This window comes from Capsicum annuum, chromosome 4 (genome assembly GCF_002878395.1).
Source record: "Capsicum annuum cultivar UCD-10X-F1 chromosome 4, UCD10Xv1.1, whole genome shotgun sequence".
In the NCBI taxonomy this organism is placed as follows: domain Eukaryota; kingdom Viridiplantae; phylum Streptophyta; class Magnoliopsida; order Solanales; family Solanaceae; genus Capsicum; species Capsicum annuum.
The window spans coordinates 214080475-214105454 of NC_061114.1; the positions used below are offsets into that span (position 1 = coordinate 214080475).

Sequence of the window (24980 nt, forward strand, 5' to 3'; positions counted from 1 at the left end):
AGAGTGTATGTGTGTGATTGCATCCACCCTAGTTTGGCAGGAAGACGACTTATCCTACGCTGGCTACGTAGTTTTGTAACTCAGGGATTGCTATTGAAGGTCAAACCCAATACTAGAAGGAATGCCCCCATCCCTGGGTTCGTTCGGTGCTGAATCCTACTCCCAACTAAATTATCATTGAAATGATCTCTAGACTGTTCTAGGCTTGACAAAACTGGCACTGATCATGTTGACTAACTGAACTGGACTGAGTACTATGGTACTTGACCTTTATTGGGACGAATTCTGTAACTACTGTAATCTAGGTAAACAGTTAGATTTTAGGTATTAAATACCCCTAGGACTCAATAGCATTAATAATAAGACATAGCACAATCTTGAAAGCATAACAATAGTCACTTGATCACAATTCATTCAATGGGACATTTTGTCAAACACTTGGAAGACGTTAACTTGTACATGAATGAGAAACACATGCTAACATATCATGATCACCTTATTCAATTCACATAGATATTCTATCAAACACTTGGGGAGCATGATCCTTGAACATAGTAATAAACAACACATAAGCACCATGACTACAACATAAACATGCAAGTTTCAAGGGTTTTGACATGGGAATTACATCAATCAATATGCATAATATCTTATGTTCATGAAACTTATAATTAAACCTTGATTTGAAACCCATATAACAACACAAACATGAATAAAATCCAATTTGAGCATGTAAATCATGAATGTCATAACTTGTAATTTAAAAATGGATTCTTGAACTCCAAGGATGGAAAAAATCAAGGATGAACACCTAACATACCTGAGTGATGAATTCTTAAAGTTTCTTGGTGATTTTCTTGAGGATTAACCTTGAATTTTGGATGCTAGGATTTTTTATTTAAGAGAGAATGCTTTTGATTTGGAGAAAATTGAATAAAATAGTGACTAATTAGGTTATTAGGGATTAATATCATGTTTGGGGTTTATTAGGGTCATGGAAAAAGACCTAACTACCCCTGGAAAGAATCAAATTTTCATTACTGAAAATCCTAATTTTGGCAATCGCGGTGAGCCACTGGATTTTGTCGACTTGTGTAATCTAAGGACGAGTGCAAAAATTCACCGTAGCGCGATGTGGAGGTATCGCAGAGCCTTACTGAAAAGTGATAATTGAGAAATGGTACACTAGCGCGACACACCATTATCGTGTTGGCACACTGGAAAATTCCAATTGGGAACTAAAACTTCACAATGACGTGGTACTATCGTGGTGATTCACTGGAAATTGACTAATGCCATTTGGCCTGTCACCGCGATACGGTGCTATTCAATTTGGCATACTGTTTCACTACAACTGCCATAACTTCTCACCTAGATATCGAATTTGGGTGAAATTTATATCGTTAAAAAGCTAATTTAATTTTCTACCATCCGGTGGGTCTTAATCTGGAAAATTCTAAGTGTATTAAAAGTTCAACATTGAAACTCTCATACACTAAGAGCTGAACTAGGTTAGAAAAGTATCAGGTATTACAGCACCGCGTCGTGTCAATGGGCGTTTTTACAGTTGTCAATTTCCAGTGAAGCACCGCGATGACCATTGCATCACACCAGAGTGTCAGTTCACACTCGTCAATTTCTAGTAATGAATGTGATTCCACCGCATCACACCAAGGTGCATTTTTGCACTTGTCCGTGGAATGCACTAGCAGACAAATTCCTATGGCTCACTGCAATGGCACCGCATCGTGGTGATGGCTAAAGTCGTGATTCCAGAGACAAAAATTTTAAATTCTTTTGGGGGCAGTTTGTTCCTTTTTCATGAATTTAATCAATTCAGAAAACGTGAATTACCCCCAAAAGCTGATGAAGTCATTATTCACTAAATTTCTCCCAAATCAAGAGCATTCTTTCTCAAATAGAAAAACCTAGCATCCAAAATTCAAGATCAATCCTTAAGGAAATCACCAATAAACTTCAAGAATTCATCATCCAGGTATGTTAGGTATTCATCCTTGGATTTTCTTTCACCCATGTAGTTCAAGAACCCTTTTTAATATATATATATATATATATATATATCAGTTATGAGATTCATGATTTACATGCTCAAATTGGATTGTATTCATGATTGTGTTGTTGTATGGGTTTCAATTCAAGATTTAATCATAAGTTTCATGAACATAAGATAGCATGTATGTTGATTGATGTAATTCCCATGTCATAACCCTTGAAATTTGCAAATTGAAGCTCTAATCATGATGTTTATATAGTGTTCATTATCATGTGCATTAGTTATACTCCCCAAGTGTTTGATAGAATGTTCATGTGGATTGAATAGTGAAATCATGATATGTTAGCGTGTGTTCTCATTCATGTACAAGTTCATGGCTTCTAAGTGTTTGACAAAATGTCTCATTGAATGAATTGTGAATAATTGACTATTGTTATGCTTTCAAGATTGTGCTATGTTTTATTATTGATGCTATCGAGTCCTGGGGGTATTTAATACCTAAAATCTAGTTGTTTACTTAGATTACAGTAGTTACAGAATAGTCCCAGTAAGGTCAAGAAAGTAGTATTTAGTCAGTCTCCACGATTAGTGTGGGTTCAATCAAGACAGTCCAGTAATGATCAGTTCCAATATCCTTTCAGTTGGGAGTAGGATTTAGCACCAAGTGAACCTAGAGATGAGGGCTCACCTGCCAATTGAGGGTGTGGCCATTAGTAGCAATCTCTATATTCCAGAACTACGTAGCCAGCATAGGTTGAGATGTTAACCTGCCAGCTGAGGGTTGACACATATCTCGTTAGGGAACTTGCCAATAGAGGGTGACCTTTAGTCCTTTGGGACAACACTTTAGTGGATCCACACAACCAGTGTTAGTACCCTTGGCATAGTACTGATACCCTTCCAACTGGGGTTACAGGTTGGACCCTGATTAGCTCAGATTAGGTCATGTCGGTTAGATGATACCTCCGACAGTTTCAGCTTCAGTCTACAAAATAGAACTCAGTCCAGTTCTACAAAACCATTGCTAACAAGTTATTGGATTTCTCAGTTAGTGGTTATTTAGCCATCATAACTCAGTATTTGGTTTTAGTATGATCTCAGATACAATATATATGCATATGCATAGTATGGCATACTTAGTGTTTACAACAGTTTTAATTTTTACATGTACTCTCATTCAGTTACTCTATATCAGTTAGTCAGTTATTGTTCTTGCATATGAGCCCATGCATATTAGCCTTACCTCACTTAGTATACCATTACATTCCATCTACTGATCATATACTCTCTTTTGTGCTATGATGTCTCACATCATAGGTTTGGACTCTTGGGTTCCTAACTGTACTTAGCAGCCCAGGATATCAGCAGCAGTTTTAGCGATGAGTCCTCATGATTCGAGGACCGAGTTATTATTTTAGTAATTTCAGCAGATTCAGTATTTTCTTAGATGGAGTTAGTTGGGGACTTTCCCATCAACTCCACATTCATAGTTAGAGAATTTCATACTAGACTACTTCAGATAGATGTTTAATATTTTTCTCAGTCTTATTATCAATATTCAGTATCTGTTTTCAGTTAATGAACCTTATGGCATTTTCAGCCTAACTTTCACATATATTTTTAGTATTATTATGCAGTGCTCACAGTAGGTACTAGCTCATGGGTTAGTCTGTGCTCCCTTCGGACTGTAAGTACCGTATGATGCCCAGGGTGTACTCTCGGGGCGTTACATGGAGGAAGGTGTGAAACATCAAATTCATTGATTAAATCTAAGGTATATTTTCATTGACTCATTATGATTCTCTATTCTTCCCGCAGAATTTCCATTCCAAAAAAGTAATACAGTGAGCCGAGATTCTTAATTTTAAACTCAGTATGCATAATTTTCTTAAGGTTATGTATCTCATATGTAGCATCCCCTATAATCAAAATATCAACATCGACAGCTACAATAGAGACAAGTACTCCTGATTGTTTAAAGAATAAAGAATAATCATTGAGGGAGGTGTATAACCTTTAACATTTAGGATCCGATAAGCCAGGTATACCATTGTCTTGAGGCTTGATTTAAGCCATAGAGTGATTTTTTATGATGACAAACCATATTAGGATGAGGGGGTTCCATTCATGCAGAGAATTTCATATAAACCTCTTCTTGCAAAGTTCCTTGTAAAAAGGCATTATTCACATCAAATTGTGAGATTTCCTATTTCTTTTTGGCTGAAATTATCAATTAACATCTAATGGTGATTATTTTTACCACTGGGGAAAATGTCTCATTGAAATCAATCCCCTCCTGTTGAATATCAACTCTGTTTACTAAGCATGTCTTCAGCTTTCAAGAGATTTATCTGCATGTTGTTCCACTTTATAAACCCACTTACAAGGCAATGCCTTTCTACCTTCTGGTAAATGGACAACTTCCCAAGTCTTACTAAGTATTAAAGCATTAATCTCATCCTATATTTCTTGTACCCAAACTGGATCTGTACATGCCTGAGAGTACCATTATGATGGAGTGAAAGAAATATAGTATATCTTGGTTGGGTATGGAAAGAGTAGAAAATGATAGACATCTAGGTGTAGTAGGAGTAACAAAATAAGATTTAGTCATATCACTAAGATAAATAGTGTTGCAGATATAGTCTTTGAGATATGAAGGTAGTTCGCCAATGTTTCTCCTTTGGGATCTTCTAGGAGGAGGTAGGAGTTGTGAAATATCTTGTTTTGAAGGAACATATAGTGTGACAGTTGGAGTAGAAAAATTAAAATGATTAAGAGTTGACTCAAAAAGGTTAGAAGGTCGTAAGTTGGAATCTGGCTCAATAAGGTTAGAAAGAATGAGAGATAGTGGAGTGAAATAGTGGTCTTCTTTTACGTGGACAAGAAAAGTAGGAGTAGAAATATGTGAATGGTCAAAATCAAAAAGTAACACATGTTATACAAAATGAACATCTCTTGACATAAAGAATTTCTGAGAAGTCAGGTCAAGAAGTTTGTACCCTTTTTGATCACTTGGGTATCCTAAAAAGACACACCTAGTGGCTCTAGGATCAAATTTACTCCTTCCATAAGATAAAGTATTAACAAAGCATACAGAACCAAAACATCTTAATAATTAATAAGAAGGTGCTTTGCCAAATAGAATTTCATAAGGTGTTTTACCTTTAAGAACTCTAGAAGGCAACTTGTTGATTAGAAATGTGGCAGTGAGTATGCACTCACCCCAATAGATCATAGGAACTTTAGACTAAAACATCAAAGCCCTAGCAATTTCAAGTATGTATCTTGCTTCTTTTCAGCTACCTCATTTTGTTATAGGGTAGCAACATAAGATGTCTGATGTATGATTCCTTGAGATGTTAAAAAATTTGATGCCTCTATACTCTTACCCAATTCCATTGAATTATCAGATCTGATAATCTTTATCTTTTTATGAAACTATCTTTCATCCATTTACAAGAAACATTGAATAACAGAAAATGCATTGATTTTAGTTGCTTGAAAGTATGCGTAGATCCCTCTATTGTAGTCATCTATGATAGTCAAGAAATACCTATAATTGTTATGAGTAGATGAATTTTTGGGACCCCAAGTTTCTATATGGACCAGATCAAAGATGGATTGAGAAGTAACTTGACTGATAAGAAAAGATAATCTAGCTTGCCTAGCTAAAAGATAGATTTCAAAATGATAGTCATAATTAGAGAAAACTGCAAGGAGATGGACATTTTTCATTTGTCATAACCTTATATCAGAATTAGCATTGAAATAAACTAAAAAATAATGTGAAACTGAATTGGGACTAAAAACAACATTGTTAAAACTAGAGAAGACTTTAGAATCCTTGAAAATCTCTTGGTTCTCACTAGAATCCTTAGGAATGATTTGAAGCAAGTATATACCTTCATTCACTTCACTAAAAGCTTGAGGCCTCTTCATTAAAGGGTCCTATAAGACACAACTATTAGAAGTGCAGGATAGAGTATAACTGTATTGGACATGAAATTTATAAACTGAGAATAGATTGTACCTGAAACTTGGAATATAAAGCACATTATGCAATGTGAGGTTATTAGGAATTAGAACATTTCTTGTGTGACTCACAAGAATGGACTGAGAGTTGGGTAAATTAATGTTAACAAGCATTTTAAGAGTTAGCATGGAAAGAAAAGAACTAGAATTGTAATACATGTGCTAAAAAACACTTGAGTTTATTATTCATGTTTCAGAATTAAAAATTGAAAGACAAGCTCCTATATATTTAGGCATAGTACTTGCATAGATGATCCTTTGTTCCTATATATTTATCTTAGATCCTTTGTTCATAGATGATCCCTCTGTTGATTTTTGTTTTGCCAATTGAATGAAATGCTTGGATTGTTCTTTGGTGAAGTGTTTATTGATTAAATTCATGTCAATCATATGCTCATTATCACCTTCTTCTCCAAACATAACAGTATTTCCTCTGATCAGAACCTGTCCACCTTTATTGTGTGTGAACTAAAAATCTTCAGAAAAATCATGTAACCTGAAGCAATCATCATCAACATGCCCAATCCTACCACAAAAATCATAGGACATATTAGGATTATACTTCTTAATCCTAATTTTTTGTTGGGGCTGGTTTGTCCTTATGTATTTGGGTGACTGTTGATGATTGTTCAATCTTAGATAATTGGAGGATCTAGTTCCAAAATTAGGCATAGCTACAGGGATTTTCTGTACTTTCTTGCCAAATTTGTTTTGATTCATGTTGTTTACCATTAAATAAGAAGAATCAATTGGGATCAAGCTACTCATATAGGTTTCTCTCTGATTTCTATCTGGTAAAATTGAAGAGTAAAAAAAATTTATGTTGGGCAGAGGATTCATCATTAAGATGTTTCCTCTTTCTTGAGCATACATATCGTTTAGACCTATAAAAAATTGTATAATTTTCTCATCTTCAAGAACTTTTCTATCTTTAATTTACCTTCACAATTACACACACATGTGCACTTATCAGACTTGAGAGATTCCAGCTCATCCCAGAGTCTTTTAAGTTTAGTGAAATATCCTGTAATGTTATTATTTCCTTGAACTAACCTATTTAGTTCCTTTTGCAGGTGGAACAATTTAGCTCCGTTAGATTGTCAAAATCTATGCTTTAGACTCATCCATAAATCTTTAGCAGTCCTGGAGTACATCACACTATCAACAATATCCTTGGAAAGAGAGTTAAGGAGCCAAGATGTTACCATGTCTTTTAATCTGCTCTAAGATTGAATCTGGTGAAGCATTAGCACTAGTAATATAAGCTTGCTCTTGGCTGACAATGTTATAAGCACTGATCTCTTCCATTCTTGATAGCTCCTTCCATCAAATGGAGTGTTAACCAAGATTATTCCAGGTGAATCTGAAGAGTGAAGATAATAAACATGGGTAAAATCCATAGCTGGTGAAGTTCTGATAGTAGAACCAGAGGATGCTAAAGAAGTAGTGACTCTATCCACCATTATAGAGATAGGTCAGCTGAAGAAAATTGATAATCCAGAAGATGATTTGTATACAACAAGAGACAGTATTTTGGAATTCTCTGATACCATGTAAAAACAAGAGACAATATTTTGGAATTCTCTTCACTATATATTCTTTACCAATCACATTTATTTATACAAGCTAATGAAATAAAAATAACCTTCTATTCTAAGATAAACAAGAGCCTTCTACTCTAAGCTAAATAAGAATCTTCTATTCTAAGCTAGACAAGAAATCATTCAGCTATAGTTGGGCTATTCACTGGTTGTTTGGGCCGCCCAAATGTTAGCACATGTTGTTTTTGTTTGATGATGTGGATGATGAAGATGAACCATCTTGATTTCTATCAAGAACAATGGGAAATTAGGAATGATTTCCTTTTTTGTGCTTACCTTTTCACCAACCAAATTATGTGATATAAAATGTGTACACTTTCTATTGTGTTATTGATAACATTATTCTTTTGCATATTGTCTAGACTAGATAGTGTTTCTTTGTATTATTTAAAAAATATTTTCAAAATTTTACAAGTTTAATTAGTTAAAAATTATAACCAAATAATGTGCTATGTAACATTGATTTTTGCAAATATAAAATGAAGGTGGTTTTAACACATTTGACCACTTGACCAAATAATTACAATTGCTATTAGATACTATAAAAGAAAATATTATTAATTATGCATAAAATATGTATATTGTACACGTCAATAGAACCCTCCAATAAGTCTAAAATATATATTATGACATACTATAAAGTGGAACTATTGTCTAGAAAAATCAACGCTGAAGTGAATACTCTTTAGTGGACCCCCATTTCCATCAGTAAGAGGGACCCCACTTCTCCCACCTCTTTGTTGATTATAATATAACCCTATTTTCCAAAGGTGACAGAGATAACTACCACACCATCACTAGGACTCTTGAGAGTTTTAGCAGTTTCTCTGGCCAAAAGGTTAACACCAGTAAGTCCAAAGTGTTCTTCTCTAGCAATTACAGTAAGGAATCCCAGCTGAAACTCTCTAACATTTGGGTATCCAAGCCTCTAACTCCTTTTAAAAATACCTGGGCTTTCCCATCTTTCATAAAATACCTCGGAATTTTCAGTCCATTCTTGAAAATTTGAATAGTAAGTTGGCTGGAAAACCAAATTTCTTAATATGACTGGGAGAACCATTCTTGCACAATCATCCTCGAGCAACTTTTTTAATCATGTGATGCAATTTGTTCATCTCTCTAGTAGGATTCACCAACTCATAGATAGGACCCAAAGGAATTTTATTTGGGGCACCACTAACTCTAGAAGAAGGATGCATATGGTCAACTGGGAGACCATTACCAAGACCAAAAGAGAGGGGTGGCATGGTATGCAACATGTCAGTACTAAAAATGATTCTCTTCTCTGTAGTCTGGCCTAGAGGTTGTACAATAACCCTATCTCTCTTTGGGCTAGAGTCACATACAAAATCTCTAGGAACGGACTTTTAACCCCTTCCTCAAGGACTTGGAAAAATTTTCACATAGGTTGGATGCTCTGTAAAGATACAATTTGGTGGTCCATTCATGATAGAAAATAGGTTGATGCTTGGGATAACAGATGGATTCTCAATATACCCCCCTTGTCCAACATAATTCATGGGCCTCATCTCAACCAAAACTTTTCAGTGAACTTGGCTAAATTTGGAACAATGGACTTTGGGACCTTAGGTATATTCCCTTTGAGATTCCCCTTGACATTATCCTTAATATCTAGAACACTTTCTTCCCAAATTTAAGGACCAGTTCTGATAAGCCCCTATAGAGGTTAAATGGTAATGGGTCCTATTCTTGCAAAAGCTTTTATTCTCACATCTCCAAGAATAGAAATTCTAGCACTAATGAGGGCCCTTCCTTCATCTCAATTTGGAGTTTAAAAATTCTAAGTAAAATCAAATTCTTCATATGGTTGTTGCACTATAACAGCCTTCCTAATAAGGCCATCCTCTACCGTAAGGGTATTGACATCAACCCAGTTGTCCAATCTATGGCCATAACTCTGAGAACTAAAAACACTTTTTTTAACTGTAGAAACACAAAATCCTTTTGGCTAGAGCTAATTCCTAATTCTAATGACTTCCACCACCTAAACCTTAGCATGTTCTTTACTAAGAACTGGAATGATGCCTAGAAGAAGTTAAAGGACTCCCAATTCATTAACTATATTTCCTGGGGGAATCCCCCCCCCCCCCCTCCTCCCACCCCCCAGCCTGTGGAACATCTGGGAAATTAGAAATGTCAATACCTTTAATAATTTCAGGGAACTTTCATCTTTCAAAGCCACCTTAGCTGAAGCTATGGAGTATTCTCACCTAATTGTCCACACTAACCACCAACAGACGTCCATTATCCAGTTAGGCTGGACCCCCCCCCCCCTCGCCCCTCCCTCCGTGTAAACGGCAGAGCCAGACTAATTCTATAGCTTTGGATGTACAAACTCCTTTATTTATTTTAATGAATGTCTTGTTAACAAAAAAAAATAGTATTGAATTTATGGAATTATTACAAAACCTTATACACGCAAGTGTATATACAAATGAACTTCTTCTGATTGTTATGGAAAATTTTGTGGAATGAATTGATAGTGTTATGATCGGACAGAAATAAGCAAATCGCAAGTAAAAGTAAAATAAGATAAACACACAGATTTACGTGAAAATTTTTGCAGAAAAAATCACGAGCAGAGGCAGAGAAATTTCATTATAATGGATATAGACTATAATGAGGAGAATGACGTATTTTCTGAACATTCAAAAATGATCCACTAATTACACTTATATAATACGTGCGTACAAAAAAATTCTGGTCCAAAAAAATATACTCGATCCCTACATTACCACTACAGACCTCATGAAAAATTATAAACATAAATTGCACTGCAAACTTTTCAAGACCGAATCAATAAAATTTGAATCACAAACTCTAAGAGATAGGACAAGCCAATTTTTGCCCAATTTTTTCCCATAAATATCTCTGATAAAATTTATAATTTATTATTACAAAAAAAAAAATGAGGCTCTTTAAATTTTGGGGGCTTTAGCAGCCGCCTTTTTTCTGAAAGGATTGATCTTCCCCTGCAGGATATGTAGATTTTGCCTGATATATTCAGAATAATAAATTTATATCTAAATATATTTGACATTATTTAAAAAAAAAAATACTTACCTTAACTATCATAAAAAATTTTTTACAAAGACTCAAATTAATAACGTGATATAAAATTATATACTAAGGTAACAAAGTATAAAGAAATAACAAGAAGTAGTGCGCAAAATGGAGAGTGCAAATTCTTAGTCTTTGATTGATCATGTCTATTTATAGCGCAAAAACAAAAGATGGAAACTTTTTCAAAAATAAAGAGGTGTATTGTGACTAATTTTTTCACCTATCTAAAGGTATGACACGTCCTTCATCTTGGACATATGCCATCCAACTTCATAACATTCTAGTATATTATTGATTTTATCTCTCATATATCATGTTGACATCTTATTATATATTATTTCCGGAGATTTGCCAAGTATGATCTTTATGAAATAGAAAACAATGGCCAATGGTAAGAAAAGCTTTGTGCCTTGCTGCAATCTGTTTTCAGTTCTTTTTCTTCTTCTTCATGCAGAAATAATAGCTGCTGGTTCACTTGTTAAGTTTCTTCCTGGATTCCAAGGGCCACTTCCTTTTGAACTTGAAACTGGGTTAGTGTAACACTCGTTTTAATTGTTATTATATATTGTTTTATAATGTATTGTGTTGTAACTTGTTTCATACTGTGTTATTTTAATTAATTAGTTTAACCACACGTGTGAGCCTCACACATATAATATTTAATTATTTAAAATTAGATAATTTTGTCAATTGCGAAGGTTTTTAATGAAGTGCAAAAAGATTAAATCATTTCTCAGAGATATTTCACACTTTTATATAATAATGTAAATCTAATATATATTTTATTATAAACACATATATATTTTACCATCAGAAGTTTTAAGTGGTTATTGAATCATTACTTTTGCGTTTGTCATTTAGTACCTCTTTTCTTCTCTAGAGTCTAAGAGAAACACATTGATTTGAATCATATTTGTAGTACGATTTTTTTTTTTCACTATTTAAAATTTTTTCTTATTTTTAAAGTTAAATGGTTAAAAAATCTTTGATTATTTACTTAAAACTTTTAAAAATTTGGTGCTTCTTATATTTTTCTTATTTTTATGCTTTTATATTTATTTCTAGATTTGTTCAAATCTTCGATTTAGAATTTTTAAACTAATTAAAAATATATTAGACATTATTAATTTTGATGACTTCTAATAAGAAAAGATTTTATTATAAATATTTAATTAATTTTCAACTTTAAATATTAGGAAAATAATAAAAATATTTTTGTCTAAAGCAAAGACCTTTATCAAGGGTAAAAAGTTCAAACAATATTCTAATGCCCTTCACACTTTTAATATAGTATAGATAGATACAATATTTTGGATAGATTATATGGTTTTCTGTTGGTACATAATGTTTAACATCAATAATTTGAACAATAAATCTACAAGAAAAGTAGGTTATGAGGTAGAGTTATTATAAAAAGGTAAAAGTAAAAGGGCAGCTCGATGCACAAAAATTGTCGCTATGCGTGGGGTTTAGTAAAACTGGAGACTTTTGATTTTGTAAAAAATTATAATATTAAAACTTCAGAATCTACTGTTAGCTCATATCTGGTCAAATTCTCCTTCAAAAGAAAATTTTAGTGATAATAACCAGTTCAAGTCGCATAGGGCCGGACCACAAGCCTAGGTAATTATAGTAAAATAAGGTAAGGTAAATAGTAAAATAAGATTATTACGTAATAAGTAAAGACAAGGATGAAAAAAAAAAACTAAAGGTAATGACGCTATTATGTAAATTTAAGTAACAATCTTGTTGCCACGTGGAGACCATGACACGATGATTCCTTATACATCAACCCAAGCTTGGATAAGATCTCTTAACTACTCTATTGTTGATGATTGGCGACCATGGATTGTTGACAGTCAAGTTGCCGGGTAAGTTCAAATGGATGTTTTTGCTGTCAAAATTGATTACAATACCTGAGGAAAAGATCAGGTATTTATAACCTTAAGTGTTTCCTTTCAGAAAGGATGCATTGGTTCAGCTGAAAGGCACCTTTTCTGCAACAGTCGCGTCCCTGCGTTGGGACTGCGCTGGACCAGCACCCGAAGTGCGGCCGCAGGTGAAATTTTGCAGTTTCCAGTGAGCAAATGCACTGCGTCTGTGCTACAGGTCGTGTATGTGGGCTGTGTATGCGGTCGCATTTCACCCTATAGTGCGAAACAGTGTGCCTCATCTCAAAGGGTCGCATCCCTTCGTGATGTGCGTTGCTTATGCGTTAGCATTGCGTCCGAAATGCGCCCGCACTCGGAGAAAATTAATACTATCAGATTTTGAATTAAAATTTCGCTTGTAAACAAGTTCCAAATAAATTGTCTAAAAAATTAGATCTCATCGATCAATTATTTTTCAAATCCAAATCCGAAGCCGAGCGAGCGACGACGACGAAGGGGCAAGGCATCACCTAGTTCTTGCCTCACTATCCATTTGGAGTTAGTGTTTCTCATTATAAACATGTTCAAGTTCTCTTCTCCCACCAATGTGGGAGAAATGAGTGAACTTTCTAATTTGGGAGTACACTTTCTAAATTAGTGTCTTCCTTTTCCCCACCATTTTTCCTCTATTTTCCATTCACATACACCTTGAACCCAACAATCCCCCACATGAATGGAGAATGACTATTTTTGAAGAATTTACGGAAAAACATGTGATCATTTAGCAAAGACTGATTGCATCTGGATAAGTAGGTTTCCCTTTGAACTTTCCGTAGTGAACATGCATCGGATGCACTCGGTCAATCGATAGACTTGATATCTTTAAATAGTCGAGCTTTAATGTACACCTAGACAACACATGTCACACAATCAGCCTTTTACTATTTATGGTTCTCATGGTTTTGTTCTTTTCAACTATGAACACGTCCCGATTTTATGAGAGCTTAGAGAATAGGCCTTTACTAACATTCTTTTTTAAGTGGCTTCCACTTCACCCTCATATAGCTTATTTCTAAGCATTCAATCCTATAGATTAAACTATTTGGTCAAATCTGTCAAATTTAGATAATCATTAAAAGACTTTTCACTTTAAGTCTTATCCTTGTTTACTACACATTGTCTACATCATGAGAATGGATTGGGTAATTGACAATGTTGGACTTGTCAGACACAACTTTGTTTGATCTCTTTGAACCTAACTCTTGGGATCTCCAGTCTGCTAGGTAGAGTAACCGTCATGCTGACTTGTCTTAGGACTTAAACCCATTCTCTTGGATGTCCTTTCCACTCCTTCTCTAGATAGGCCTTTTGTAAGTGGATCCGACACATTATCCTTTGACTTTACATAGTCAACAGTAATAATTCCACTAGAGAGAAGTTCTCTAACGGTATTATATCTTCATCTTATGTGACGAGATTTACCGTTATACATCATGTGATACGAAACAAACAAGGGAACACAAAATCACACCCCAAAACAGTCCACAAATCACAACAAATCGTGGACCAAATAGGGACCTCTCTCGGATTCACTATCTAGAACAAGAAAGAAGAGGATACAAGGTGTTAATACACCAAAACAGCTATCCAACAACAAGTTTAGCAACACAAGATGAAGCTCCACAATATTACAATAGCAACAAGAACAAACGGGTTACATTAACAACACAAGAAGCCGAAACTAAAATAAGATACAAGATAGGTAGTTATACAAGTGTTGATGTAGTCTTAACAACCCAAGAGCATATTCAACTCTTGGACCTTTAAAACTTCACACAACAAACACCTTACTCTTATAATTGACACAAGAGAGGCGTCCACCACCCAAGCACCAACGTATCAAACAAAATGCAACACACAAGAGAATCCACCCTTATGTTATGCCCTAGTTTCAATTTGACTCTCTCTCACTCTAAGAGAAGTATTCTTCAATAATAATGATCAACTAAAGAAATAAATCCTACAATGTTCTATTTATACTATATTACAATAATAGACAAAATGACAAAAGGTTCCTTTAGTGACTAGTCTTAAAAAATACTCAAAAGTGTCATGATCATGATCATACTTGTATCATCCTCTCCATCTTAAGAGAAATTTGCCCACAAATTCATAACCTCACCTCTTTTACAAAGGCACTTCACAATCTCCTTCACACGGCCACACATCTTCTACATCTTTCTCGCCCTGAATTTTAACCTCTTTTTGCTCTCCATCTTGAGGCTTGCCATCAACCTTAGCCGATTCAATTACTACTTCTTCCCCAAGATAGTACAATTTTCCCTCCCTTAGGATCACGTTCCTTCGGTTTGGGCACTCACTAGCCTTATGCCCTCACCCTTGGCATTTGAAGCATTGAAATCCCTTGGGATTGGAATTAGAATTCAATTTACCTTCATACCTTGGAGGATGTTTTTGGACAACTTTGGTGGCCTCGAGTTGGGTAGACATGAATGAGTTATCTTTGAGCTCCCTCTCAACCTCTAAAGCCGCATAAAAGATGCCATCTATGGTGTTGAATTTGTGAAGCATCATGCAAGTGGAGATTTCCTTGTTTAACCCAACCTTGAAGCGCACAATGTCATGAATTACTTGCTCGCCTCGGTGGTCAAGTTTCGATGTCAATTGTTGAAATTCATCGTAGTAAGCCATGACACTCTTGTTCCCTTGCCTCAAATTGTACAATTTAGCAAGGAGCTCATGCCTATAAGTCTCGGGCAAGTATCTTTGTCGCATAAGGTTCTTCAATCGAAACCAAGGAGGAGGTTGTACCCCAATAATCTAATTCCCAAACCGTTTAACATACTCCCACTATGTATTAGCATACCCTTTGAAGTGAGCTATAGCATAACAACTTTTTTTTTCTTCGGTGAGATCATTAAGTTGGAAGATCTTGTCACAAGATGACTCCCATGTAAGGTAGGCTTCGAGATCACTCTCACCTTTGAAAACGGGAAGGCTCACTTTGATGGAATTGAGGCCTACATCTCGGTTTGGGTAGCCATCTCTCACCTCTAGGCCTAACTCCCCATATCTACGCCTCATTCTTTCTTCCCTCAAGTAAACATCATCATACGATCAATAACCATCATGTTTTTCTCTCCTACCATAGCCCTCGACATGGATGGGTCTATTTGGGTCAAGTGGAGCTTGTAGTGGCGGGATTGGATTTGGATAGTGAGGTCTTTGGTCAAGTGGAGTTTAGATGGGAGGGTTCGGGTTTGGTGATGGTATTTGGGTTCCAAGCCCTTCTTGTTGGACTTGGTAAAGTGGAGGATGGCTTGGTCTATCTTGTTCTCGGCTTCGGGAGTAAAGATTGGTTTGATTTATGGCAATTGGTGTATATTGCATTTGGTGCAAGGTCTCGAGAGTATTAGTTGGGGAAATGTTTTGAAGGGTAGAAGGTCAACTCCTTTGGCTTTCCACACATTCTAATCTCCCACTCATTGATTCCACATCCGTATCTAATTTCTCAAGACCCACATTCAACCTAGCCACATCCCGGGACATAGTTTCAAGGCGAGCCAAAATGAGATTGATGGCATTATTATCCATTGTTTGAGCATTTGAAGCCTCAGGTTCCATTGTGGTGGTATCGAAAATAAACTTTCAAGTTACGTTCCAATCAAGATACCAAATCAGTCTGCAATGTCACACACAACAATACAATGCAAAACCTACAATACAAAACACACGTTATTTCAAAACAACCTTCCACAATGAGATCCCACCTTCAAGTTTCTTCAAACTCAAGCTCAACATTGGTGGATGGCTCAAATAACCTCCAATTTAGCTCAAATTCGAACCCTATACTCCTATAGTGTTAGAGAACACAAATCTAACACTAAAAACACAATAAAAACGCAAAATCAAAAACTCAAAATTTGACCTAGGGTCAAAAACGGGTTTAGTATATTTTTTGGGGATTTTTGATTTTGAAACTTCTTTTTTTATTGGGATTTTCAATTTCTATACTCTAATAGTGTTAGGGAACAAGATCTAACACTAGAAACAAAAAAAAATCATGTTTTTTGAAAGACCCTAAAAACGTGAACAGTAACTTTTTTTTTCAAGATAACAATCCCAAGATTGATTTTGTTGGAACAAAATCAAACCTTGCTCTGGTACCAAATGATACGGAACAAACAAGGAAACACGAAATCACACCCAAAATAGTCCACAAATCACAACAAATCATGGACCAAATAGGGACCTCTCTCGGATTCACTATCTATTCACTATCTAGAACAAGAAAGAAGAGGATACAAGGTGTTAATACACCAAAAAAGCCAGCCAACAACAAGTTTAGCAACACAAGATGAAGCTACAGAATATTACAATAGCAACAAGAACAAATGGGTTACATTAACAACACAAGAAGCCGAAACTAAAATAAGATACAAAATAGGTAGTTAGACAAGTGTTGATGTAGTCTTAACAACCCAAGAGCATATTCAACTCTTGGACCTTTAAAACTTCACAAAACAAACACCTAAATCTTACAATTGACACAAGAGATGCGTCCACCACCAAAGCACCAACGTATCAAGCAAAATGTAACACACAAGAGAATCTACCCTTATGTTATGCCCTAGTTTCAATTGGACTCTCTCTCACTCTAAGAGAAGTATTCTTCAATAATAATGATCAACTAAAGAAATAAACTCTACAATGTTCTATTTATACTACATTACAATAATAGACAAAATGACAAAAGGGCCCTTTAGTGACTAGTCTTCAAAAATACTCAAAAGTGTCCTGATCATGATCATACTTGTATCATCATGCTCCCTGCCCTAACTATTGCCGCTTGGCTATCACAGTGTATATATACTGGTGCCACTGGTTTGGGCCAATAAGGAATATCTTCCAAAAAATTTCGGAGTCATTCTATTTTTTCACCAGCTTTATCCAATCTGATAATTCAGATTCCATTATAGAGAGAGCAATACATGTCTATTTGAATGATTTTCAAGAGACTGCTCCTCCATCGATAGTAAATACATATCCACTTGTGGATTTTACTTCGTTTGATCTGGTGATCCAATTTGCATCACTATATCCTTCAAGTACCGTGGGATATTTATTATAATGTAAAGCATAGTCTTGAGTGTATTTAAGATATCCCAAAACTCTTTTCATTTCCATCTAATGAGTTTTGTTGGGATTACTCGTGTACCGACTCAACTTGCTAATAGAGCATGCTATGTCTGGTCGTGTACAGTTCATTATATATATTAAACATCCCAATACTCTTGTGTACTCCAATTGTAAGTCACTTTCACCTTCATTCTTTTGAAGTGCAAAGCTCACATCCAAAGGAGTCTTGGAAATATCAACTTTCATATACTTGAATTTGTCAAGTACATTTTTGATATAATGAGACTGTGAAAATGCCAAACCTTGTGGAGTTCTATGGATTCTTATACCTAAGATCACATCCGCAACTCTAAGGTCTTTCATATCAAACTTGCTCTTGAGCATTCGTTTCGTTGCATTTATGTCAGAAATTTCTCTACCTATGATCAACATATCATTCACATATAAACAAACAATGACTTGGTGATTCGGAGTGTCTTTAATATAAACACATTTATCACATTCATTTATCTTGAACCCGTTTGCCAACATGGTTTGGTCAAACTTCGCATGCCATTGTTTAGGTGCTTGCTTTAGTCTATATAGCGACTTAATAAGTTTACACACCTTATTCTCTTTTCCTGGAACCACAAAACCCTCAAGCTGTTCCATGTAAATTTCTTCCTCTAATTCTCCATTTAGGAATGCGGTTTTCATATCCATTTGATGGATTTCAAGATCATATACCGTCGGCAAGGCAATTAACATTCGAATCGATGTTATGTATGTATCAAAGTAATCAAGGCCTTCTTTCTGGTTGAAGCCTTTTACTACAAGTCTTGCCTTGTATTTGTCAATAGTACCATCCGCCTTTATTTTCCTTTTGAAGATTCATTTAGAACCTAAAGGTTTATTTCCTGGAGGAAGATCAACCAATTCCCACGTATGGTTGCTTAAGATTGAATCAATCTCACTATTGACTACCTCTTTCCAAAAGGATGAGTCTAACGATGACATCGCTTCTTTAAATGTTTGAGGCTCATTTTCTAAGAAAAATGTTACAAAATCTGATCCAAATGAAGTTGACGTTCTTTGACGTGTACTACATATTGGATTCTCTTCATTATGTACATTCTCACTTGATTCATCTCGAGGTTGTTTAGACCCACTAGACTGTTCATGCTTAGTTTTATATGGATAAATGTTTTCAAATAATTCAGCATTATCTGATTCAATTGCCGTATTTTCATTTATATCCGGATGTTCGAACTTATGAACCAAAAATCGACATGCTTTACTACGTTTAGCATATCCTATGAACACACAGTCCACAGTCTTGGGTCCTATCTTAACCATTTTAGGCATAGGAACTTGGATATTTGCTAGACACCCCCACACTTTGAAATATTTCAAGTTTGATTTCCTTCCTTTTCATTTTTCCTAAGGAATCGATTGTGTCTTACTATGGGAAACTCTATTGAGTATACGGTTGGCTGTAAGGATAGCCTCCCCCCAGAAGTTTTGCGGTGAAATGGAACTTATAAGTAAGGCATTCACCATTTCCTTCAACGTTCGGTTTTTCCTTTTCGCAATTTCGTTAGATTGAGGTGAATACGGGGCCGTAGTTTGATGGACGATTCCATTCTCTACACATATTTGCGCAAAGGAAGATTCATATTCTCCGCCCCTATCACTTTTTATCATTTTTATCTTTTTCTCTAACTGTTTTTCAACTTTAGTTTTGTATTTTCTAAACGCATCTATTGCTTCATCCTTACTGTTTAGAAAGTAGACGTTTTGCAGTTTCCAATGAGCAAATGCACTGCAAGCTACAGGTCGTGTATGTGGGCTGTGTATGCGGTCGCATGTCACCCTATAGTGTGAAACAGTGTGCCTCTTCTCAAAGGATCGCATCCCTTCGTGATGTGCGTTGCGTATGCGTTAGCATTGCGTTCGAAATGCGCCCGCACTTGGAGAAAATTAATACCTATTAGATTTTGGATTAAAATTTCACTTGTAAACAAGTTCCAAATAAATTTTGTCTAAAAGATTAGATCCCAAAGCCAAGCAAGCAATGATGACAAGGAAAGGCATCACCTAGTTCTTGCCTCACTATCTATGTGGAGTTAGTGTTTCTCATTATAAACACTTTCAAGTTCTCTTCTCCCACCAATGTGGGAGAAATGAGTGAACTTTCTAATTTTGGAGTACACTTTCTAAATTAGTGTCTCCCTTCTCCCCACCATTTTTCCTCCATTTTCCATTCACGTACACCTTGAACCCAATACTTACATGTTTGAATTTGTGTAAACATATTGCAACCTGAACTTTTCTTATTGAAACATGCAGGTATACAAGGACATACTCAAATAAAATGACATTTGCCACAGTGAAGGAAAGCAACTATTTGACTTCTATGGAGGGACTAGTTTCATTTTCTTATGTTTTTTCCTGTTTCTTTAGCAAGTTAAACATTCGTTTCGTTAAAACTGTTGTGCAGGGTGGAGGACATACAGCTCCAGAGTACAAGCCTGTTGAATGTCTAGCCATGCTGACGAGATGGTTATCTTATCAACCTCTGTAATTAATGTGGAATACATTTCGAGCTCTTCAGATTTATCTACTGCCCACATTGTTGAGTTTATTGAGCATTGCCAAGTTTCATTCAATCAATAATTAAACAATAAATTTGTACACAAAAGATATTTTTATCTTACGTTGATTTCTTTAAACGTTAGTGGTCAGAAACACATCTATGTTATAACCCTTTCGCGAATTTTATACTTCAGCTGCCCATTGTTCTTTTTATTTATCTATCTTAACTGTCTCCTTGTATTAAAATATAACTCGATATTGATTTGACCAAATATTTTTTCCATTCCATAACAACGTGTAGGCAACCATCGAGGAGACGAGTAGTGATGAATCCCTCGCAAATGTTTGAAATTAGAGTCAATTTTGCTCCTGAACTATTTGAAATAGGACAATTTTAACTTTAAAGCTAGTATTTTTAGTTACAGTTGACGTTTTAGTTACGCTATCTCGTTGAATTCAAGCATCAGATGTAGCAAAGATGTTTGTTCAGATTTACATTCATGTGTGTGCATTATGAATGTAACTGGAAAGTTGACTTGTATATATAAAACATTTTCCTGAATTCTTGGATTTCTATATATGAACACCTGATATGCATGTCTAATTAACAACTTGTAAGTTACAACGTGCAGCATCAACCAACTGTCTATTTTATTGGTTTTTCCTAGTTATGTATCTCCATTATAAAGTTCGTAAAAAGGAAGTCTCTATGACCAAAAAAACATGGCCAAAAGAAAGAGAAGTCTTGTGCTTTGCTGCAATTTGTTTTCAGTTCTTCTTTTTCTTGTTGCAGAAATATTGCATTTTCCTGAGCGTGTTGTGGCTGCTGGTTCACCCGTCAAGTTTCTTCCGGGATTTAAAGGGACGCTTCCCTTTGAACTTGAAACTGGGTAAGTGTAAACAGTTTTATTTTATGTTTAGTCGTACATTATCATGGAACAACAACAACAACAACATACTCAATATAATCCCAATAGGTAGGTGGGGTCTAAGGAGGATAGAGTGTGCGCAGACCTTACCCCTAACCTGTAAGTTAGAGAGGTTGTTTCCACTTAATCCTGGAAATGTTTCTGTTTATAGCTACTAAGCAGGATCGTGGCCAATGTTTGAGTTGAAACTGAAAAGTGTATTTGAAGTTAGAAAGCTTTTGTGCAAGTTGTCAGTCGTTTTGAACATAATTTTGATGATTTGTGAGTGAAAACTAGAATTTCACAATAAACCTCCAAACCAATACTCAATATGTTTATTGAATTTTGTTTACTCATGACGAAACAAGTATTTGTAAGTAATGAAGTTTGGAATTTCCGATAACCACTTATACCCGATCCAATTCACCTTAGTAGATCATATTTCCTGGTTAAAATGGATCTAAATTTACTCAGCACTGGGTGGGCGTTTTCAGGTACATAGGAGTGGGTGATTCAGATGATGTGCAACTATTCTACTACTTTGTTAAGTCTGAGTCTAATCCAAAGTTAGACCCTCTTATTCTATGGCTAACTGGAGGCCCTGGCTGCTCTGCTTTATCTGGCCTTCTCTTTGAGATAGGTCCAATAACGTTGGAGCCTGTGGAGTACGGTGACTTTAAGCCAGCACAATATAATAGTAGCTTCCCCTCATTGGTCTTGAATCCTCATACATGGACAAAGGTAAACATATATCTGTCAGTGACTAATTCTTGGATATTCGTAAGCTTGCAGCGTAACTGACATGTTGTTTAATCAGGTTGCAAGCCTTATATTCTTAGATCTTCCAGTTTGTACTGGATTTTCCTATGCAAGAACTTCAGCTGCTCGACAATCAGATGATATGCAAGCTAGTGATCATGCATATCAATTTCTTCACAAGGTGATGTCAAACATTTGCGTGACAGAGATTATGAACTTCAATTTCTAGTTTCAAATTGTTGACTTTGCCATTTAATATAATTATTCACCATTTCTTTCAGTGGTTCAATGGTCACCCAGAATTCTTAAGAAATCCATTTTATGTGGCTGGGGACTCTTATTCTGGATTAGGCGTACCAATCGTTTCTCAACTCATCGCAAATGGTAGGATTTTATGATGAAGTGTGCTGTTGTTTTCCTCCATGAACCCTCATTTACTTATTCTCCACGTGGTTAATCATTCACCATTGCGATGATGTGGTAATTCAGGAAATGAGAAGGGACTTGAGCCATTTATCGATCTTAAGGTTTGTCTTTCTTATTTGTTACATTTTTTACATAATGACTTCTTTTGTTTTGTATAAGTCATTACATACTTAGAGACTCCATGAACATCAGGGATATTTTGCATACTTCTCTCAACATTTTGCATCCTTCAAATGGTTTCAGGGATATTTACTGGGAAATCCATTGACATATCGTGGTGACTACAATTACGGGATCCCATATGCTCATGGAATGGGACTTATTTCTGATGAACTTTTTGAGGTTTGCTTTGTATAATAAAATCTTCTTTTCACTTCATTGTATAATAAAATCTTCTTTTTCTAAGCATTTTCTTCACATAACACTGATTAAATGAATTCCTACTCTTGAACAGTCCTTGAAGAGAAACTGTAAAGGAGAGTATTTCGATAAACATCCTAGCAACACACAATGTCGGAATTATCTGCAGACTTATCATCAGGTTTGTGTCTAGTAATTCATTTCTCTTGTGCTGCTTCCATTGTGCTTGGTTTATTTGACTAAACTTAATATAAGTTATATGATTTTTATAGATGCTAGGTGGAATTAATTATGCGCACATTTTGGAGCCCAAGTGTGAGTCTGCTTCACCAAGGCCACAAAAATGGTTAGGCCAAAGAAGGTCTCTTGATGAAATGCTATATCTTGGACGGCTAAGATGTCGAGTAAGAATAACTGGTTCTTATCCCTTGACAATCATCCACTCTTTAGGGAAATACTTGCCCACTCTCGGTGTTTTAAACACTCAAATTTTAGTATTTTGACCCATATCTCTGACGAGTTAGTACAAATTAAAGTGATAATATATGTGAACATAAAAGTTTATATACACAAGGCATAACTTGCATTAAACAACTTAATTGGTGTAACAACCGGGTGAGGATAAGTCTTGTTTTTACCTCTATTATCAGATATTTGCACTTCATTGTTATAGTGACTGCTGGACTTTTACCTGTATCATCCTTCAGAAAGTATGTTATACCCAAATCTTGAACATTATATCATATTTTAACTTCTTCTTTTTTTTTCCCTCTTCATGCTAGTTTGACTGGGAAGAGATCTCTCACCTTTGGGCTGATGATGACAAAGTTAGAGAGGCCCTCCATGTTCGAAGAGTATGTTCCTTCTTCTTTTTTTCATAAAAGGAAGCGTCATAAACAAAACTGGGAACACATTAGATATTTACACAATCAGTAGGTCCTTCAGTGGATCCCGTATTAGCCCAAAAATGTTCGTCTCTAACTAGAATTTTTCTCATGCAGGGTAGAATTGGAAAATGGAAGCGATGTGCTGGCGATGCTTTGCCTTTTCAAAAGATGGTAAAAAACAGCATACCATATCATGCAAATCTAAGTGTCAAAGGCTATAGATCCTTAATATACAGGTTGAGTAATTATATCTTCTGTCAACAAAGTTGTAAATTTGTTGCATAAATAATAGATTCTCTATGTGGATTTACTTATTTTTCAGTATTTCAAAACAGTGGAGATCATGATATGGTGGTCCCTTACACATCAACCGAAGCTTGGATAAGATCTCTCAACTACTCCATAGTTAATGATTGGCGCCCATGGAATGTTGATGGTCAAGTTGCCGGGTAAGTCCAAAACTAAATGAATGTTCTTTAATATATGCTTAACATGCTTCAACCTGATCTTTTCTTGTCTTTCCTTTTTGTTTCTTTGCACTAAAACATGCAGGTATACAAGGACATATTCAAATAAAATGACATTTGCCACAGTGAAGGAAAGCAACTATTTGACTTCTATTAACCAGTTTCATTTACTTTGGTTTTCTCCTGTGTCTCTATTAAGTTAACATTTTATGTATTTTGAACTCTTTGTGCAGGGTGGAGGACATACAACTCCAGAGTACAAGCCTGTTGAATGTCTAGCCATGGTGAAGAGATGGTTATCTGATCAACCTCTGTAATTAATGTGGAATATATTTCAAGCTCTTCATGAAGCACCATAGCATTGCAATTGATTATATAATTGAGTGGTTATGTACTTAGAGAAAAGAATGTTAGAACCAATAATAAGCCAAAATGGCAGTTCTATCATTGAGGATGGCATCAAATTAATTTTGCTTCCATGGCCAAGTTCCATTATGTCAATTCAAAGCAAAAAAGAAAAATTGATGAACAAAGAATGTCATTTATAGAACTTATTTGCCGCACTTTATTTAAACAAATTATTTTCCTAATCTTTAAAGGGACTTGTTTTCCTAAAGATAATCTTCTCCAAAAAAATTTTCCAACCATACATGGGAAAATAAGAAAATACAAAATGCACTCTACATAAGTAAATGGAATAATGAACAGTCGAGCGAATCTCACACGCATCTCCATCAGAGCTACTTTCAGAAGGTCTGGCAGCATTCCGTACGAGTTAAAGGTCAAATTGTTGGTGAAATTACAATTAAAATACAATTGAAAATTACAAGTGAA

The 24980-nt window shown here is 35.4% G+C and overlaps 1 protein-coding gene across 1 annotated transcript in view; it reads left to right on the top strand.

The window, feature by feature from the left end:
- The window catches only part of LOC124898070 (serine carboxypeptidase-like 9), a 53768-nt gene extending 29068 nt beyond the window's left edge, over positions 1-24700 (top strand). Inside the window, exons 6-22 of the mRNA XM_047411691.1 lie at positions 12491-12605; positions 20094-20137; positions 20243-20324; positions 20807-20858; positions 20972-20996; positions 21040-21229; positions 21742-21988; positions 22065-22187; positions 22288-22390; positions 22496-22533; positions 22676-22774; positions 22896-22973; positions 23065-23196; positions 23575-23646; positions 23794-23915; positions 24015-24128; positions 24232-24700. Coding sequence (XP_047267647.1) covers positions 12491-12605; positions 20094-20137; positions 20243-20324; positions 20807-20858; positions 20972-20996; positions 21040-21229; positions 21742-21988; positions 22065-22187; positions 22288-22390; positions 22496-22533; positions 22676-22774; positions 22896-22973; positions 23065-23196; positions 23575-23646; positions 23794-23915; positions 24015-24128; positions 24232-24349 — 1754 coding nt within the window. The 3' untranslated portion in view covers positions 24350-24700. The remainder of the gene's footprint in view (positions 1-12490; positions 12606-20093; positions 20138-20242; positions 20325-20806; positions 20859-20971; positions 20997-21039; positions 21230-21741; positions 21989-22064; positions 22188-22287; positions 22391-22495; positions 22534-22675; positions 22775-22895; positions 22974-23064; positions 23197-23574; positions 23647-23793; positions 23916-24014; positions 24129-24231) is intronic.
- The last annotated feature ends 280 nt before the right edge of the window (positions 24701-24980 follow it).